We start from the raw sequence: 21,502 nt of genomic DNA on the forward strand, positions 1-21,502 counted from the left end.
GAGAAGTCTAACACTCAAACAGTTAAAATGAGAGATGCACTTGTTGTTTTTCTGCAACACCTCCAGCTGCTCCGTCTCCTTGTAGACTGAATCTCTCGCCAACACTGACTTCATGCAAACATGTGTCTGAGTGTGTGTGGCTGTTGTGGCTGTGACGTTGCTGTTTGTGTCTCACACAAACGGGACGAGACCATCGTGAAGAGCGTGTGTGTTCAAATGACCGGTACAGAATCGAATAAGTGATGCTGACCAGTCTGATCATTTTAAACATTGTTTGAAAAAGCATTGTGTACATTAAGAGCTATTTGAAGCCGTTAATCACATTATTGTGGCACAACTTTTCAGACTGAGCAGAATCACAGAGTAAACAACATTGTTTGCTCTGAGCTGACGTTAGCCACCATGCAGCGTGGCTAACATTAGCAGTGCTAGCAGCAGCCTGCTCTCTTTGCAGGCTGCATGTCCGTGCCTGTTGAGTGGTTATATGCCAGTTTACTCTGACACAGACAACATGCAAACTTATTTTAATTTTCCACATCTTAATAATATTGACAAAATGTGTTGGTTTTACAAGCTGGCTTCTGTCCCACTTTGCTGATATCAACATCCGGGCCATACGGGCATTAGCACAGGGAGAGGGGCTGCAGTCTGCAGGAGCTGCATCTCCTGCTAGTGGCAAACAGCTGTAATATAAAAAATATTAATAAGGGCAGCGATCGTATAGTTGACAAATTGAGCACAAAAAATAACATCAAAAATAAAATTATGAAATTAAAGAAATCTCCTCTTTGTTTCGTCTGATTTCAAGGAGAATCCGATGATGGCAGAAATTAAAAATTGCTGAATAGAAACAGCCGATTGTCTCTCTGATGGTCTCGTTGACATGTGTAGGTCATATAGAGGCATCAGCATTAAACTGAGACTGTTTCATAACCAGTTGATCAAACACGTGATAATCAGCTCTGTGATTCACCTACCGATCTCTGCATCACACCAGCTGGAGTTGGACCAGGCGAACACACTGCTGCGTTTTCTTTGATTTAATGGCACCATTACAGAGGAGCTCATGCACAGTCATTCATGTGTTAATATTTAAATGAACTACAGTATAGTGGGTTACTCCATTGTATTACACTTGGCTTGGTTTTACAATTAAGAAAAATTTCCAGTGCAGTTTGGACATAAAAAGCCATATAAAACCTGACATTTCCATTCTTTTTTTTTTCTTCTTTTCTCCATTGCTTCATGGCCCCTGGTTTCCATTTTATTTTGTAGCTACGGGTCATTGGGTCCCGTTTCCAAAGAGCTACTCCATCAGCCCCCTGCCTCCATCCCATAGGTCATAGTTATTGGATAGAAAGGTTGCAGAGCGCTCACATTTGAAGATACGGTCCCCATCTAAACACACACACACACACACACACACACACACACACACACACACACACACACACACACACACACGACTGTGGAGAGACTTGGACTAATACTGAGCTTTTGAACAGGGTCATAGCCATGATTTTAGAAATGCTGAGGTCTTAAATAACCAATTTGACCAATGCAGCAACAAAAAAACATCCAAAATGTTCTTAATTATTTGAATTTTTCATGTTATTTATTCAATCAACTGCCATATTACATTCTCATGTATTTTTCTTCCAACATGACGCTCATCAGAGCTTTCTACGCACTCCCAAAAATTATTATTCTTGTTAGAAAATACTGAATACTTATTTTTTAGTTGTTCAGTTTAAATATGATGGGTCAAAAACTACTGAAATCAGCCTTTAATATATCCAGAATTATTTAATTATTATTGTAGGCTATTGCAGCCCTGCTTTTAAAGGTCAACATGATATAAAAATTGATGGAATAAAACACTTATGGTTACAATCTCATAACAATAACAATAATAACAATAATTGTATGACACCTTTCGTACAAGAAATGCAGCCCAAAGTGTTTTACAGCAAAGAAATTACATGCACCAAGTGCTTCACATAAATGGTCATAACATAAACATAAAAACAGAAATATAATGTTATAGTTGATATAAAATAAGATGAAAGATAAAACCCTCTCGTAAAAGTAAAATAAAATGAGAAGGTATCCATCTTCATATGAATATAACCCAATTAATAATACGACTAAATATCAGATTAGAGAAATATGAAAATGGGATGCATAACATCAGATGGAAAATAAAACCCACTGGATAACAATTAAATTAAAGGTAAAATAGAGTCAACAGAACAACTACATTTGTCAAAGGGTCAGAATTTTGCTGCACAGACCCTGTTAGGACCGGCTCAAAAAACAACTATATAGTTACTCGTGATACACGCAACTGCAGTTTAATACTCATTTCAAACTGATCCGCTGTCAAAAAATACCCCAAAAACAATCGTTCTTTTTATTTGCAGATGTGTTTTTCAGCGTTGGTGTCAAATTCACTGAAAAAGTGCGTTGCATTTCCTGTGACTACTTCAAAATAAAAGTCTTTTCATGTTTCTCCAGTTAAAAGTTTTTAAAGTGAAGCAGCGGCGGCAGTAGGAAGTGTTTGGTTTGTGTTAGACCCTGTGGAATTGACCCTTTGCAAATCCCCGCCTCCCAAAAACAACTCTTCAATCACTGCAGGCCTGTCAAACTTTGCATTTTTCTATATGTTCTCTGAGAAGAGCGATACTGAATGGATTAAACTCTCATCATCTGCTCCAACACAAGCTGGAAATGTTAGCATGTCTAGCTAACTAAGACTAGCTTACCAGCTACAGAAACTTGTTAGATTCCACTGAATATACATTTGTTCTTGGGGGGGTGTTGAGGAGGAGGATGTGGGCTGATGCAGAATCAAAGTGGGTCGACGACGATGCATCTCATTCAGGTCTAAGCCGGGTTAGCTTCACTCTTATCAGCAGCCGCTCTGCAGGCTGGATGGGAAGCTTTGACGGGGCCAAATTGCCCTGTAATACATGAACAGAAAGTAATGATATATTCAGTATTAAAATCAGACAGTATATCTGAAGAGCTCTTCAAGAGTAGAAACACATAACCTGAACTGTTTTTATTTTCAGTCCTTTCATTTTTGACAGCATCCTCTGACCCATTATTTATTCTGTCTGGATCTCTTTACAATGAGCCGCCTCACAGAGCCACTAGCACGACTGCAGACTTGTATTCTCGTTCATCGCTCCGCAGCCGTGGACTGTGGTCCACTAACCCGAAGTAATTCACCTAAACGAATCAGTTTTTGATTGCAGGTTGGACGCGGGCGTTTCTGCAGACTTTCAACAAATAACTCGCAAACGGACTCTGCTGTCGTGGGTAATTTTTTTCAGCTGCTGACCCGGAGTTTATTTTGGCATCAGCTCGTCCGTTATAAGAGGGCAGCGAGGGAAATGTATTTTGAAGTGTCCCCAGAGAGGCGGGGGAGGGGAGGGCCGCTGTAAAGGCACATTTAACCAAGTGAAAAATGAATTGCTTTATAGTTTCTCACTTCTTTAAACCTGACATGATGAGCGCTAATTGAATGTAGATTAGCTATCTTACACGACCATGAGTGGAAATGATTTTCCAGGAGAGTCAGCTGAAAAGGTTAAAGGTGAAATTGGCTTGGATGGGGTTAAACAGTGTGTGTGTGTGTGTGTGTGTGTGTATCCTGGTGTCTCTCCGCCAGTCCAACGCTGTTTGCGACAGATAATTATAAATGGCTTTTGTCCGTCCAGTCACCAGAATGAATGAGCAAGTGAATGAGAAGAGGAGGCTGTTAAAGCTGCAGAATCGGAGGGCAGGCGGAGGTGTGTGTGTGTGTGTGTGTGTGTGTGTGTGTGTGTGTGTGTGTGGTGGTGGGGGGGTTTGAAGGTGTAGAGGCGACGCACAGAGAGAAAAAAAAAAGACAAAAGGGAGAGTAGTGAACGCACATAATTTACAGCGCCGTTCTCCATCAGACAAGGATCTATAATTGAAATGACAAAGAAGATGCATCACCGAGCCAGTTGTTAGTGTTGGAAGCTATGAATTTTAGGTCTAGTAGCTGACACCTCTTGTATCCCTCCTCTGTCAGTCATCAAAGACTTACTCTTGATTGGGCGGTGAAGGAGGCGGGTGGGTGGGGTGGGGTGGGGGGGGGTCACAGGAAGGCCAAGTGAAAGTGATTTAGTGTGTGTTGTACTTTTCTCACACAAAATAACTGCCTGTGTAGGATGCAGGCTAATTACCATCATCAGTTATGTACCAGACTGTTGGTCACAAGCTAAAAGTTGTCATTATGGTTCATACAGGATTGGTTCTGCAGCTTTAGTGATGCACACATCTGCTAAACTACAGGATTATTCTAGGTGTTTAAATGGATTTAACAGGGTGGTCGGGTTTCAGCTCGTAAAATGTGACTGCTGTAGGTTAAATATGGAGAATAATGGAAAACCATGTTGTCAGAATTGTTTAATTTGGCAGAATTTTATTTTCTCGGGATGAGCAGCTTGATTGGCCAGTATTCAGAAAAAATATGCGATTGGGAGATGAGATCAGTGATGCAAAAAAAAACTGGGTGGGCGTCATTGTCACATGTTAACGAACCTAAAGGAGCATTTCACCCCAACATGATTTTTGTACATCATTTATTCACCACATGTTGCCTTGAATTCTTGAATATTTTTTTCCTTGCATGCTAAGACCTCCACATGAAGGTTGAATGAATCCAAAACATCCAGACTTGTTGAAGTTCATAGCGTTCTCATTTATAAACATCTTTTAAAAAACTCTCACACGACTAACGCAGGATGATCTAAAACTAGCTGTATCCTCAATGCCTCCAAAAAACCTTAATTTGTCAGAGTTTCTTTTATTTTGTCTAGAGATGCTCAGATTGATTGGAGGCTGGTCAATATCATCCTGTATTCAGTAAAAACATGCAACGGGAGATCTGGATTGGTGCTCTGTAGTCGTCCATCGCAAAAAAATGATAGATGACACAAAGAGGCTGAGTTGTCACATGGTAGCTAACCTAAAGGAGCACTTCACCCAAAATAATTTTGACGTCAGTTATTCACCCCACGTTGCCTTGAAGTCCTGAAGATTTGTTTTCCAGACCTGCCTGTGAAAAATAAGATGAGAAGATAAAAGAAGATAACACAAATTCCAACACAAAACTTTGTTGAAATGCACAGAGGGTTGTCCACAGACCAAAAAAACATGCTAATCTAATCATAAATGCCATTTTAGGATTTTGATCAAATTTCGATTAACTGTGCAGCCCTGCTCAAAAGACACTTTAAATTCAGATTTGAGCAGCCGGACTGAGACACATCTTCAGAAATCAGATTGGAATAGCATTTTAAACCACCCAAAAATCATATTTTGTATGTTTTTTTGCTGTCCAGTCTTTTTAAAAATCACTCTGGATACAATCTGGATTTGCCAAAAAACAGACTTTGGCGGGCCGTCTGAAGTCTTCAGAAACTGAGTAGAAAATATGTGTTTTTTATGAATCCTTCAGTCAGTAAAATAACTTCTGTTGACTCATATTAAAGCTGAACAGGTCCAGACCTGCCTAAGTCTCAGCTGCCCTGTTGGATAAGTTGACATATTCTCATTACCAGCCAGCTGGGGTTCACTCCAGGTCAGAACAACGGTCTGGACTTGATTTAGGACTTAAGAGGCTTATATTAAAGTATGAGTGTGTGTTTTTCTGAGGCTGAGGCGAGTTGATGGAAGGTGCGGAGGAGTGAGGAGGACACTATTGATCTGAACTCTCGGTAATCTAAACTGAAGGAGGAGAGGAAAGTAATGATGGGGAACAGGCTGACACCTTTTTTTTTTTTGTTATTGGATTTTACATCTATTAAACACAGCAGTGATCGTCAAGGCAGCCTCGGCAGAATCACTTCTAAAGTGGTGCTTAACATCCAGTCATTTTTAACCACGGGAGGGGAGGGGCGCTAGAGTCGGAAATATCAGTCCGTCTGTCCAACACTTTAGTCCACAGTGTCTCATCTCATCAGCTGTCGGATAGATTGTTGGACAACTTGATACATATTGATTCTAAATATTCAACATTGATCCAATGCTCATGTTCTGCGGTGTCAATACACCAGCTTCTTTTTCCCACGTTAATGAGTGTATGTCTGTCATCTGTCATATACCTGCTGTATTTCACCATCCGACAAATGTTTGCTGAGATGTAAACTAGCTTGAGCCTCAGTCTGTTAGCTTTAACATGATATCATGTACACAGCTGCTAATGTGATTCATATGATCATGTGAAACTTTCTAGTGACTGTGTATCTCAACATAATGACTTAATATCTCACAGGTTTCTCTTGAAAATGAGACTTTGTGTCTCACTGAGGTTGCCTTCTAAATAAAGGTTATGTAAATAAAAATAATGAAACTTTCTCAAAATTATGGCTTGGTATTGCAGCATAATGACTAAACATGGCAACATTAAAGTTTTCCCACAAATAAAGACTCTCAGTCTTTGGACATACTAAGACATTAATTTGACAAAGTTTCTCACTATCATGAATTGAATTATCTTTTTTTTTAAATCACATTAGCAAAAACGGGCTTCCATAATTACTAATAAACACTGAATGAGTGTGATTTTTTTCTCTCTGCAGGAAAAGCGAGCCAGCAGTTGCCAATATACCAAGTAAGTCTTAGTTAAAAATGTTTGTCTGTTTCTTATTTAATATCTTTCTGTCACAGTCCTCTCTATCTTCTTCGTTAAATTAAATGATATATCACAGTAGGTAACAGGAAAATATTAAGTCTGACCCTGCGGTTTATGTTTGTTTGTTCATCTCTTTTGTTTTCTGCAGGCAAAAGCCGTGTTATCACTGAAGCTGGGCGCCTTCAAAGCCCCTCGCAATGAAAGGAGCGGGCAGGTCCTGTGTATGGATTGGCTGCCTGAAAAACCACACAATATAATGGCTATTGGATTCTATGATGGTATGAATTGATTTCTCAGAGATGCTCCTGATTAATTGGCTCAGAGTTTGAAAGAACAAACAAATGCAGAGTCTGAACCACCTCAGGTTCATCTGTACACATCTTTACTCCTGACACTGATGACAAAAATGTTCTTTTTCTTACAAATAAGACTCGCCTCCTTCTTTTTTGATCTGTTCCCTCATGAAGTGGTTCCTTTAAAATACTTTCCTCTATATCGTTACATGTGAGCGCGCAGTTTGAGCCAGTATTTTCTATTTTTGTCTAGTTTTTGCGTGTCACATTCATGCTCTCTGTCTCAGGTGTAGTAGGTCTGTGGGACCTGTGCACCAAGTCTGCGCTGTTGAGAATACGAGAGTCTGACAAGTCACTCAGCCTGCTGCCCTATCGGTGCCTCCTGGCTCACGACCACGCTGTCCGAGCTCTGGCCTTCTGTCCCGCCACCAGGTAGACACTTTCACTCTGAGCTCACCTGTATGCTGATGCTGCATTTTCACTGTGCCTCGCTTTTCATTCTTAGTCCGATGCAAATTTGCAGTTAATACATAGACCAGTGTGTTGTCCTTTATTGTCTGTATTGTCCAAACAAACCAGACTCCACTGGCAAAATCAGTAGTTTTATGTTGCAGATCGAGGCAGCAGTAGATCAGCAGCTACTGTGTTCTGTGAGGTAAAATTACTGTTTTTGTTAATGAAGTTTGGTTGCTTTGGAAAGAGCAATATTTATTTAATTAATGTACCTGGTGGTTTCCCTTCAGAAAAGACTCCCTGACAGCAAAGGATAGTGGTGAAAATATCCTCCTGCTGCTTCCACTGTTGATAATAAACTAAACTATCAATAAGTACTGCATCAAATAGTCTCCAGTCTCCAGATAAAAGATTGTGATGTCAGAATCAGGAAATCTGCATCATATATCTGTTACTGCATGATACAGAACTTGGGCTGATGAATCGTGCATTCTCAAGAGAGTAATGGCAGGTGTAAATGTTACAGTATGCGACTGTGTCAGTCGATTACAAGCACATAAGGATTTGTGTGTGAGGATGTTATAAATCAGAAATGTAAAAAAGAAGCGCAAGAGCATCCATCATTACTTGGCATTGCAACAGCTTCAGATGGATTTGAATTCACAAGCACATCCAAGTGGCTGTGGGAGCTGTTTACACAATATTTCAGGACAAATCAGGTTTATTTGTATAACCATTGATAATAAAAAACTGTTTCAAAAGGAAAGCCATGACAGGCAAAGAAAAACCTTTTGGAAAATCTTGGGAGGTGTCCCAGAAGAGAGAATGAACTTCATGGATTGCAGGTTTTCTGATTGCTTGTTTTATCTTTTTAACTTTTTTTTTTCTGTGTCTACTTTAGTTTGGCAGTTTAATTCACAGCCAATTAAAATGTGGGTGAAAGGCAGCCCTGGTTCTCTCAGCCAAAGGCAGCACAATAAATCTCAAAGGCCCAAAGTTGTGCCGAAGCTTGGCTCCGGCGTATTCAGGCACTAATTCAAAATGTAGGGTACAAGGCCGGGCGTGCAGCCACGTCCTCTCTGAGCCATCACCATTCAGATGAGGTAACCTAACCTCACTTATCTCTCTGCTACTCAACATCCCCTGACCTTCAGGCTGCAGCCTTTCTCCGTTCAGATGACCTTCGGTACAATATTCTCTAAATTACTCCAAAGTTATCTGGCTTAAGACCTTCAGAGGATGCAGCACAGAAGAGAACTGAAAGAGGGAAAGAAGCAAGTTTATTTATATGTCCTTTTTCAGTGTCTTCTTGGTGCTTTTTACTTATTTTCAAGTGATTTATCTGCCATCATTTGTCAGGAATAAATAGCTCAAAATAATGAACAAACCACAGGTATCTGAACACTTTTTTGGAGGAGAGGTGCAAAGACGCATTCAAAGTAGTCCAGGCTTGTTAAATAAATCTTTGCACAAGTTTTTCTTTCTTGCTTCAAAAATCCTTGAATTGCTTCAATATTTTAAGCTGATAACAGACTGTTATAGATGTATCTATGCAGTCATTTGCTGACTCCAAATTACAGGAAACTACAGACAGGAAATACTCATTTTGATTCCCATAAACTGCTCTTAACTTTCTTGATTTTATTACATCCCAAATTCTGTTTCATACTGTATATGACCCTGACTGAGGGTAGAGGCGAACACTGACTGGCCAATATCTGATGTGCGATAAAAGGTCAGAGCTCATCATCTCACTTTAACCCTCATAAAGGAGGTTTTGTCCCTCTTAAACTTTTCTCTGCTCCATTACTCAGCTGATGTGTGTGTAGCTGAGAGGAGAGACGGAGGAGTCATTTACATCACTAATGTCACCTACAGGAACTCACTGATGCACTCTGCAAGTCAGCACAAGGGCTAAAGCAATGTCCCGAACCAAAATTGGCTTTTTATTAAAAATCTGATATTGGCCAGTCAGACTGTCATCAACCTCTCTCTTTTTTTCCCCCTAAATTGCCCCAAAAGTGGTCGTCTGTAACATTCACTGTAAGAAAAAAAAATCTGACAAGCCATCTAAGAAATTGATTATCATGGCTTTTAGTGTCATATGATGTAAATGTCTTCATGAGGACTTTTCTGCCTTGACATGAATAAAGTTTTGGGTAAATGCTGAGATTACAGTTCTAGTAGAGCTGCTGAGAAACAATTTCTGACATTTTTTTAAATGCATATTGGTCTCGCATAGCCAGGCGTCTCTCCACAGCGCTCAGAGCTGGAGAAAGGTCTGGCTCCACACATACACATTCTGTTATAAGGGGAAAAAACGCTGCTTTGTTGGCATTTCATTGAACCAGTCACAAACATCTTGGGGCGTCACAAACCCCAGGACGCAGCGACAGTGCTGCTGCAAAATATTGTCCAGGAGGAACTTGTTTTAGTGGAACATTTGCACGTCTGGTAGTAAAACAGCTGTTAGCTTGTTTATATTTGTATTATTAGCATCCCAGGTGCTAATTTGTCATTTTCAGCATGTAGGTTGCAGCGCGGAGGTTTTTGTAGCTTCCAGGGAAACCGTAGGCGCCGACTCTATGATACCTGCAGTGTGCATCCAGTGAGTTAGATTAATGCACACTGACCATCAGTTTAAAATTAGAGATATTAGCGTCAGCGTTCAGTTTCTGCTGATGCTCTCCAGCATCAGTTTGACCTTGGTCTTACGTAGCATTTCAACAGGGTTTGCTATAATGACCCCTTTAAACCATAAAATGTATCGTCATGACCCCGCCTTCACCGCTCTCACTGGACACCTGCTGCCTGCTCACACAAAACAAGCGCTCCCCCGTCCTTCTCCTGTCTCTCCTCTTCATCTACTCAAAACGGCCAATGAAAGACCTGACGTCGCACCCCCAAACTTTCATCACTGGGAGGTCAGATAACACGTAGCGTCGCTGTTCCTTCTACACGGTCAAATTCAATCAAAACCACATCATATGAAACAGAGCAGCAGATCATCTTCTGTCACTGCTGTTACTGGAATTCGTAAAACTATCAGGATTTCTTCTTGCAACTAATATTACCTTATAAATATAGTGTTAATAGAATCAAAATGTGAAGATACACACTTTGCATCGTATCCTGTTGTATCATGACAGGGATGAATCGTATCGTACCGAATCGTTGGCTATTTAAAATTTTTTGGGATGTATCGTATTATTGAACATGCATCGAGATACATATTGAATCAGTCTCAGTCAGTGAGGTTTAATATTGTTTATTTTCTGTCTCAGTGGGTATTCAGTGTTTGCTCCTGTTTATTGTCCCTCTTGGATGGAGCAGTGACTCATTCGGCCCCCTCCTGAACAGCCCTGACTCAAACACTTGCAGATATGACTTTGTATTCCTGTTGCATTCCTGAAGCTTATATACTGAATCGTATTGTCAACTCTATACGTAATTAATGTTGCCATTAATGTCACTGCAGCATTATTCATCTCCGGGCAGATCTGAGAATAATCTGACATGTTCTCTCTCTGCTGTTATTTATCCTGTGTTTGTGCTTCACACATTTGCTCTTCTGTAAAGGCAGATGTTGAAGGTATGAACCTGAAGTTAAACTCGAGGTGTGTGCGTGAATAACAAGATTAATCCTGCAGAGAGGGAGAGAGAGAGTCACCCTCCTGGCAGCAGAAAGGACACATATCTTGTCTGGATCACTGCTTTTTAATTACACAGCCATGTTGAAAGAGATAAAAACCACCCCTCGCTCTGCTCCACGTCTACTTTTCTTTTCTTTTTTCACACCTGAACAGTTTGTCATTTCCTCTCTACACATTCATACTCTGCTGTTTTTGTCGCAATGAAATCTGGTTGTATTGATTGTTCTGTCTTCATTTGTTTTATGTCAGACACCGCTGTCAGATTTGATCAATGTACAAAGAAGGATGCATCCCAGTTCTGTGTTCAAGCTTTACAAGTAAATTCACATATTCAGTAGAGTCACTGCAGCTGTATCAGCGTCTGCATATGTTAGATGTTGAATTAAGGATGTAATGATACCAAAAACTCAACAATAATAAAACAATAAATAATCAACTATGCAATATTTATGACAATATAAAAAAAAGAGAAATAACGACTTGAAAAAACTTCCTTAATAATAAATCAGATGTGCTGTTTTTGTTCAGATGAAAGTTGCTTTTCCTTTTAACTTAAAGTGCTTTTTCTTTTCTTCTTTATTGAAATAAAATAAAAGTAGCCAGCCATGACCAAAGTTTTAGGGGTGAATATTTTTCCTGAAAATTAGACATTATGTATCCTGGGAGAAGAAACACGTTTTCCCCTGAATCCCTGGAAATTAACCGTTTCTGTAAGGTATCATTTCAGCTGTCGTCAAGTGTTTCACACCACTTTGTACCTGTTAAATAATGAATTAATGAAAACTCTCAGTGTGTTGAATAGTGTTTTAAGAAAGTAAACTAGGCCTACATATTTTTAAAATGTATTCTCATCTCTTATGAATATTTTAGAAATCTTTTCCTGGTTTCCTGGGATTAAATGCTACTTAGCATGTGTGAAAAATGGCATGAATTGTCTTTGGCATTGAATGTTTGAATTATATGTGTGCAACTGCAGAAAAACGTGCAGAGAGTAGCAGATCTCTTATAAAATAATAAAATAAAATAGTTAAATATGCAATATTGACAGATATCGCAGTCCAGTACGGTATTGAGACTTTTTAAAATTGCAATATCAGTATATTGTTACGTCCTTACAATGAATAACAAGAAACTGAAGCACAGAAATGTTAAAATCTCATCTTTTTATCATTTGTCCATGAAAGAGTAGTTTATTTTTTACTGTAAAATATCCTGTCCTGAACATTTCTTGGTCACAATTGAAACTCAACTATAAATGTTGGTATCATCCTCAAAAATCTTGCAGCAGTCGGGCTGTAATATTCAGCCATTTTTACATTTTCTACCAATAGAAACTGACACAAACAAAACTAACAAAAAAGCTCTTTGTCTTTTTCTTTCAGGCACCTGTTGGTGACGGCAGGAGAGGATCGCTACGTGAAGACGTGGGATCTGAGGAGGCTCTACGATCCCGTCACTGTGATAAAACGCAACCTAACCAATGAAATCTATTGGCCACTGAATGCGCCGGGCATCATGATGGCGCAGGAGAACGCCTACGTAGCGTAAGACAGCATCTCTGTTTTTTTTCCTAACATCCAGATATGTCAGTAAAATAACTGCCATCACAGGACACATCGTAACGAGGGATCTCTGCAACTGAGATTTGGACAGTTTTACTGTGCCAAAAATAAGATTGTCAACTTGAGTTGAAAAACTCTTTGACACAGTGAAACTGTTTTTTTAAACCACAGCAATTGAACAACCTGTAACTCGAGGTTAAATTTGGGCGCAGCTCAGGAGGTGGTGCTAAATCCCCTGTTTCAGATACTCTGATGGAAAAACAACACTGTGGTTTATAAAATGAGCACGGATTGAAGTTATCTGGCTCTTCCACATAAACCAAACACACATTAGTCTTTCTGCTATCTACAGTAAATGTCAGTGGGATGTTTGTTCACAGTACATCTGAATAAGAACAGGATGATGTTGATTTAATTTCTCATTGGATGAAAATGTCAGAAACAAAAATTTGATGTAGTTTGTATACCATGAAGGAGATTGTCGTGGAGGGGTTGAGGGTTTATATTTATATAATTTGATTCTTTTTTTAATTAAATAGTATTCAACAGCTTTGAAATTATGTCAAAGCAAAACAGAAAAGCGTCTTCCCTTCAAATGCCACTGGCCTCGAGTGTTTGAACAAAACTTTGAATTTCAGGAAAAAGAATTTCTTAACTTTGGAGGACACATGAAGTGATCTGCCGTGTCTAAAAACAGGTGGATTCGGTCCGCGTGGAGTTAAATGTTCAACGTCATTGTGAGTCAAATCACAAGTTTTATGTTTTTTTTCTGTCTGGTTCTGTGTTAGCTCCGTCGATTAGCATCAAAACTCTGAGATCCCCTGCTGTACAGAGTTTGAGGAGAGTTGGGGAGTACATTAAAAGTTTTGTTGTATTTGTCAGTACCTCTCAGGTGAAGTTGTTATTTCTAAAATCATGTAACATTTCCAGTAGTGGGATGTTTTTTTCCACTTGGCGGAGCAGCACAATCAAACTGCAAACCGCATTGCTGTATTTTCTTTTGGAAAAAAAAAAAAGGCTCAGAATTTTTTTGTTTTGCTTTTGGGAGTGTTGAAATGTTTTTTTGACGGCTCAGAGCAGACAGAGCAGGACCAGCAGGACCAGCAGCTGCCAGAGCGTCCCTCAGGGCAGCCGGTCCGTCCCAACGGACAGAGCTGGTCGGCTGTGAAGGAGAATTTCTGGTCTCATGTGCTCTGTTTTCCCTCCTTTCTGTCTGTCTCATATTGTGACTGGGGCTGTTTTTTTAACAATACTGACAAGTCAAAATCATCACTCGTAAGTATAAAATATAATGTATATCAGTGATGGTCACTTTTTCCGATGTGGCCTTCACTCACACACTGAGCAGCAGAGGAGGCCGAAGTCCACACATTCTTTAGTCAAGCAGACGTACAGATAACTTTGTAAAAAGAAAAAAGACTCTGGTAAAAGAAGAACTGATTCAACTTTTGAACTGCAGTAAAAATGAAAAAGTTCAGTCTCTGAAATGAACTCAAAGTATAAAAGTAAAAAGTCATCTGAAGGTCTGAACCTCACCTTTCCTCTGTGATCGACACCACCTGTCCTGTCTTTTTTATTTCGTTGCATCGTTGTTGTTGTGTCTTACGTCGGTTTTATCTTGCTACGTCCTTAATGTAGTTTTGTCTTGTCATATCTTTTGTCATTTTTGCCTTTTTGAGTTTTATATTGTTTTTGTTGTTATGTCCTACATTAACATCCTTTTGTCCTTTTGTTGTTTTTGTCTTCTTGAGTCATTTTTGTCATTATGTCTATCACATCATTTTTTTCTTGCAGCATCTGTTACATTGTTTTTACGTCTGTCCCGTCTGATTCACACTGATGGATACCAAGGAACCATCTTTTCTTTGTGTTGTTGTCCCATCTATTCAGGTTGAAATCAGTTTTGATGTCGGGAAGACGCCATGCAATGATGCAAAATAAAAATAATCAATAACTCCCGTCAGATGCATCAGAACTAAAGTAACAAACCAGTTTTTAAAATGTAAGGTGTAAAAAGTACAGATATTTGTGTTAAAAGTACAAAGTTGCCAGAGGAATAGATACTCAGGTAAAGTACAGATACCTGAAAAATCTACTCAAGTACAACAACTACATATTTGTACTTAGTTACTTCCCATTTCTGCCAAGCAGTGCATTAAAGATAACAATTTTGACTTCCTGTCTCATCATACAGCGTCACAATTTTGTCTCGTAAACCCAAAACACTCTGGTTTGTGGAAAACAAGGCAGAACCCAGAATTCATGGGGCTCCTCGTCCGGCTTCAGCTCTAAAGTCTGCAATTTTTCAACCTAAGACTGACATGAAATTACTTTCTCTGATGCGTGATTCAAAGTTAAGTGACGGTAAAAATCGAGTCCAGATTAATATCACACATCTATGAAGGCAGAAAACCTTCAAGATTAAAAAAAAAAAGTTGAGTTTCCAACATGTTTCATTATTTCTTACTCTCTTTTCCTCCTCCACATCACGATTAATTCTGTCGCTTTTCTTCTGTCTTTTTTATTCAGGAAAGGTTCACATGGAGTCCATTTCATTGACCATTACATGCGCTCCTACTTTGCGATTCCCAGGACAGGCACCATGTGGGTGAGTGTGTTTTATTCTTCCGTCCTTCAGTTGCTGCATCCTCTAAATCATCGCTGTGCTCTTGAATGGAGGTCATGATGCTCGTGTTAGCAAGGATGAAGAAACCTGCAGGAGATGAACAGCTGATCTGAACCCAGGCGGTGCTTTGATTTAAGACTTGTTTGGTAGTGATGGAGCGATCATAATAAACTCTTACAACAAGATAGTTTATGTACCTGAACAAATTAACCAGGTGATAAATTTGACTCATAAAAACATAAGGCTGGTGTTTTGCTCATTCAGTACTTTCTGACTTACCTTCCTCATCTGTGACACTCAACCCCAAACCCACTGGTTCCTTAGACATAAATATAAACGAAAAGCCCTCAAAAATCCGTAATTTATTTTTTTTTAAAGGCAAGCAAAAATCCTAGCAGTTAGGTAATGTAGTTTTTAGCAAATGTTACTCAAATAAGAGGGGTGAAGTGCAACAAATGTTGGTGTGGAGCACTGACAGGGTCACTTCTTTTCCTCATACAATTTCAGTGAGTTTTCTAATAAGTTGCCAAAAATGGTGGCAAATGATGGAATTTTTTTTTTTTGCTCGAAATCTTATCTCACAGTCACCATCAGTAAACAGTGGGACCTACTCATATGCTTTTTTCAGCAGTTCATTATACATGTACCTCATATATTCCCAAACTATCCCTTTAAAATTCACTGTAAGTAATTTAGAAATCCTTCTTTCCATTGAAAGTTTCCCTTAATTTATATTATTCTAATTCAGGAGTGAAATATCTCAGATCTTGATGCTGATTTGTCTCTTCGTCTTTAATTGCAGTCCATCTCCTACACTGATTGGCTGAACAGTGTGGTGACATCAGACAGCCTCGGTGACGTGATCCTCAGCCTCTTACCTCAGATATGCTTCAGTCCTCAATACGTCAAACGCACGTTAGAGAGACGATTTGTGAGTTTACTTTTCTTTTTATTTGTTTTATTCTCTTTCCCGTTCTGCTGTTTTTCTCTTTCTGGTTGTTATAACCTTCAGTCACCTTTAAGATAATCTGATTTTATTGTTTACAATCTAAGAATTTTACAAGAATTATACAAGAGCAGGATCTGACAACGTTAACGTGTTTCCCTCACGCCGTTTTCAGCCCATCTACTTCACATCTCTGGTGCCTTATGATACAACTAAAGATGAAAATCAGGAGCTGGGAGGAGGAGGAGGAGGTGGAGGAGGGGAGGAGGAGGAGAGAGATGCTGCTCAAGAACAAGAAGGAGGAGGAGAGACAGAAGGAGCGGACACTGGATCCGAAGACAGGAATGAGAACAACAGTGAAAACGGAAGAGCTGGAGGACGACGCAGGAAGAACAGAAATCCTCCTCTGCAGTTCCAGACATACAAAGAAGCTGTGAAGAAATACTGCCTCCACCATACAGACAACGACATGGTGGGTAGATTAAAAAAACAACGCGACGAAAGTGCCTCACACGGGACAACAAATAAATAAAGTTACTATGACTGAAGGAATGAAAGCTCAAATTGAAAATAAAAGAAAATAAAGCAGGTTTTTATAAGGCTGGGAGACAAACCTCAACACTGACCGAAATGTTTCTGTAGCAGCGACGTCTGGTGAACTTCACCGCCCTCTCTGGTTAAAACAATCAATCAATGATAAAAATCTGGAAGCTTACTTCTTAAGCAACAGGGGCATATTTGTCTTTATAAAAATAAACATTTCTGTACTTTTGGAAGGCAGCTTGTTCCTCTTCTCATCTTACAGTCGTCACTCCGTGTTCCCCGTTCTGCCGAAAAGGAAGCACATCAGCATCTGATTGGCTCTTCTGATCGGCCGTCATGGAGTCCACCAATCAAACTATTTAGAACTAATATCAGCTGATATTGATCTGTGGCCCATCAGTCAGTGCACCCTTACCTCTGACCGCACCCAGTGACAGTGATGGGAATCTAAATGTTAATCGGTACAAAAATAAAGTTATCATCAGCACTGGTATTAATCTTAAATTCTGAACAGGGATTCATTACTTTAATTTGAGGTTTACAGGCTGCTGTTACTACTATTTTTGGAAATAACTGCAACTTAAACAGATGCTAAAATGCATTTTTACTTTTCAGAAAGTTCTGTGATAGAAATAAATTTTATCTTCTTTGATAGAATAAAGTCTTATATGTAGAAAAACTCCAACAAAAATAGTCAGAATTAACTTTTTTTTTCAGCTTGAGTGGTTTATCTTGCAGCCAGATGATACATAAAACCCTCACAGACCTTAACACAAAATATTTAAAACACATTATACAAGATATATAATCCAACCCAGTTATCAATTATCAGTTTCATCAGACAAGTGGATAATTGTGTATCTGTTTAACCTCATTATTGGTTCATTAACAGAGTTGAGTACATGTAAAACAAAGCAACTAAATTCCTGAATAAATAATTTGTGTAATATAATTTTCATAATTTACCAAACAGTGAAGAAAATCCACAATTGATCAGTGATGATTAAAATGATTTTTCACTGTAATAATATAATACAAAATAATAATTATCTCCTCCGTCTTCCAGGGGACCTTTAAAGGAAGCGAGAAGCGAGCCGTGTGGAAACGCATGAAAGACACAGAGGTGAAGACGAAGATGAACATGGATGATATGCCACTGGCTGCACTACACAAGGTATCCACACACACACACACACACACACACACACACTCAGACAGCACAGGTATCATCAGATTCTGCAGCAGCTCAACGCAAAGAAAGGGGGAGGAGAAAGATAAACACAAGAGTGGAGAGAATAGAAACAGAGCCTCTTCCTCCTCCTCCTCCTCCCTCCTCTTTCTTTCTCCTCCTCTGATGGGCAGCTATAAAGACGGGCTGAATGTAATGATGTGTAAAATGAGAAAAATGTCACCCTCGGTGGAGGGAGGGAGGGGGAGATGGAAAGCAGCCATTTGAGGATTTGATGTGTTTAATTTTAAGAGAGGCAGAGTGGAGGGTGTCGCGGTTGCCCTCTGGGATGAGATGATGGACGGGCACTTCACGGGACAATCTCCAAAACAAAACACCACCGGCTCTTTGACCGGCTTCTTGTCTGAAGGGGATAAATGGATCAGAGGAGGAGGAAGAGACTGACTCGAGAGGATGAAGAGAAAAAAAATAAAAAAGAGGAGCCACACCAGGAGGATTTATAGCGATGAAGAGAGGGATAGATGAGTGTCGGTGAAGAAAGGATGGAGGAGGCAGTGAGAGCACACAGGAGGGAAGAGTGGACACAAACTACGAATAATAAAGTATTATTAGTATACAATCACAATAACTCAAGTCTAAGTAAAAGGAGTCACTGAGATAAATATAGTCTAGCAGGGTTGAAATAATACTTGGTCCACTGTCCTTCAGCCTGGACACGTCGCCTCAACATGAGACACGTCCTGCTCCCTCCATTTAGATTCCTCTTCTGAAGTGAGAAGGTATCGTGCAGAAAACTCCTCATCTCTTCTTCATGAATCAGCTGTTTTGCAGTGTAGAGACGGAGCCTGCAACAAACGTTCTGCTCAAAACTACAAATCGCTCGCAGCCAGTTTGGACATTCTCATGTAGAGAACAATGCATGGTGTCGCTGACGCTTGAAGACGGGACGAGGTGTTATTCTCACAGTTATGTCTGACTGTGGATCACGCTGACTTTGTTTTTAAAGTAAGAGTGAACATCCTGCAGTTCCCCAAATAAACATCCTGCGTTTGTCTAAAGCAGCTGCTTCATCCACCCGCAAACATTTATTACTTACCGTTTAATATATTTCAACAGAGGTGAACAAATGTTTACAATGTCCTCAACTGTTTTGTAATCAGAAACAGAAATACTTTGTTGATCCCCGAGGGGAAACTCAAGTTTCAGATGCTCCCATTCAACAATATAAAATATAGAAACAGAGAGAAGGTCTGTAGAATTCTGTCACAAAACATCATTGTAGTTGATAACAGCAGAATAATGTCTGATTTAATGTGGCGAAGAGGAGAAATCATCATTTTGTGTATAAATATGTCATTTACCACAACTGTAAGGTGCTGGAAAAGATTGAAAATGTCAATGAAAAAATGTTTTGTCGTTTTGTTTTCAGAGGCTGATTATTATTTATATTTCATTTATATCTTCACACATGCAGTACTGACCTAACGATATGCTTATTTGTGCAATAATATACTGGTTACACTCACATCGTTACTGCATTTATTTATTTATTCTGTGCATTTAAACCAAACTAATTTATGATATTTGCTTCAGCATTATTGTGTTAACACTATAATGTGTACAATTCTTGTGTATATTTTGTTATTTACATATTTTTTCACCTCTTATTGTCGCTTTTCTGTTGTTGTGTATTCTAGTTAATGCACTTTTTTAAACATTTTTGTACATACTTATGATTTCTACTTCCATTCTTATATTTTTTAAATACTTATACACTTCTTTTCTTGAGTGGAAGCAAACAGTATCACTCCCGGGGATCAATAAATCATTTCTGATGCTGATTCAGGTGGACAGTTGCAACTTTTCCACCGATCTTCCTCTTCTCCTCAGGTGCGTTTCAACCCCAACATGTGCTGCCACACCTGGGTGGTGGCCGGTGGTCAGACTGGACTGGTCAGACTGAACTGCTTAAAGAGTATGAACACCTCCCAGGCCAAGAAGATCATAAGTCAGAGCCGGGCCCATTTCAACGAACTATACTCGCCAAAAGACCAGACGGAGGCCGTCCAGACTGCGACAGACGACCGATAGCAGGAGCTCAACAGAAGGTGGATCACACTGGGTGGATGAATGCAAAAAAACCCACAAACCTGCAGAAATATTTTTAAAAATAATGAACTTTTTTTCTCTTTATCTGGGTTTCATCTTGTTCAAGCGTCCAAAGATTAACAACAATATAAAGCAAATGATCGACCCATTCAACTTTAAATTTTAAGATGAAAAACTAAATGGTTTGCAGGTTTTGTGGCACTTTTTCAACAGCAGCTCTTTCATGAACTTTGAATCTGTTTCTTCCTGTAACCTCACCACCTCCGCACCCTAAATCTGAACTTTACTTCCCACCAAATCACATCATGTTTCCATCTGTTTTCCACCCAGATTACTTTCAAAAGTGTCAAGAAGTTTGGCAGTTAAGTGCCTTCCTTGAAACCACATTAGCAGTTCCCGCTTACAGGTTATTGATTCCAAGTAAGTCAGAAAAGGTTTTTTGGTTCCTCCAGTCTCTCAATCCACCGTCGACAGCAGTCCAAAGTCACAGCATGTAAATTATCAGCTCTTTTCATGGTTATAAAGTCAACCACTCTCAGGAACTAAACATAGTGTTTTTCCAGAAGTTAAAGGGATAGTTTGGGTTATTTTCAGTGGGATTGTATGAAATATTTATCCACAGTCAGTGTATGAACTTCAACACTTCAGATTCCTTTAAGGTCTCCACAGTGATGTCAAAGTGAACTTCCAGGTGTGTTGGTACACTGTGACATCACTGTTGGGTGTGGTTACAGGTGCCACAGGCTTAAACCTTGGAACAGGGCCGGTGTTTTTTTTGTTTTTGTTTGTTTGTTTTTTAATAGATAAAATGCGAATACATTCAAATTACGACATAATCCACGATCAGCTGTTTGCATTTTTTAAATGCCATTCTTGAGATCACAAGTTAATTATCACTGTATCTTGAGATTAAAAGATTTCTCCACATAGTAAGATAATTTATGATGAGAAAGTAACTGTTGTTGTCTAGAGATCGCTGGATAATTATGGAGAACTTGAAAAAGAACGTCTCGTTATTTGAGTTATAACATTAAAGCAGATGATCTTGTTTTACAGTCGCCAAAGGTGCGAGTTAAAGGTAAAAACTTTATTAAGGTAATTTGGTTTGTGGTGACACTTGCAAACCTGTCGCACAATACAGAGTCATCCCAACATTATGTCCACGTGACTGTGACCCTGGACTTTTATCAACACGTTATTGATTTAGAGAGACTCTGATGCATTGATCAGTAACTGACATTTTCAGTTTAAATCTGTTGCTACAGTTGTCAGGACATCATCTATACAGGCTGGCATGATAATCCTGATCTCTGATAAACATTGTGAGTAATAAAAGGAAACAGACTTTGTTTTTTCTTGTGATAACGGGGTGATTATCTCGTTATCTCCAGATAACAAAGCTTGTTTTCTCGAGATAATGAAATGATTAACTTGTGATCTCGAGATAATTATTCCTCT

At 39.3% G+C, this 21,502-nt stretch overlaps 1 protein-coding gene across 1 annotated transcript in view; it reads left to right on the forward strand.

Annotated features, from left to right (window-relative positions):
* gtf3c2 (general transcription factor IIIC, polypeptide 2, beta) overlaps window positions 1-20,580 on the forward strand; it is a 29,691-nt gene extending 9,111 nt beyond the window's left edge. The window contains exons 11-19 of the mRNA XM_084737008.1: window positions 6,618-6,649; window positions 6,819-6,948; window positions 7,251-7,395; window positions 12,452-12,613; window positions 15,161-15,239; window positions 16,060-16,188; window positions 16,379-16,675; window positions 17,813-17,920; window positions 19,826-20,580. Coding sequence (XP_084593134.1) covers window positions 6,618-6,649; window positions 6,819-6,948; window positions 7,251-7,395; window positions 12,452-12,613; window positions 15,161-15,239; window positions 16,060-16,188; window positions 16,379-16,675; window positions 17,813-17,920; window positions 19,826-20,026 — 1,283 coding nt within the window. The 3' untranslated portion in view covers window positions 20,027-20,580. The remainder of the gene's footprint in view (window positions 1-6,617; window positions 6,650-6,818; window positions 6,949-7,250; window positions 7,396-12,451; window positions 12,614-15,160; window positions 15,240-16,059; window positions 16,189-16,378; window positions 16,676-17,812; window positions 17,921-19,825) is intronic.
* The last annotated feature ends 922 nt before the right edge of the window (window positions 20,581-21,502 follow it).

The sequence above is a fragment of the Lutjanus erythropterus genome, chromosome 15 (assembly GCF_056507025.1).
Source record: "Lutjanus erythropterus isolate fLutEry1 chromosome 15, fLutEry1.hap2, whole genome shotgun sequence".
In the NCBI taxonomy this organism is placed as follows: domain Eukaryota; kingdom Metazoa; phylum Chordata; class Actinopteri; order Lutjaniformes; family Lutjanidae; genus Lutjanus; species Lutjanus erythropterus.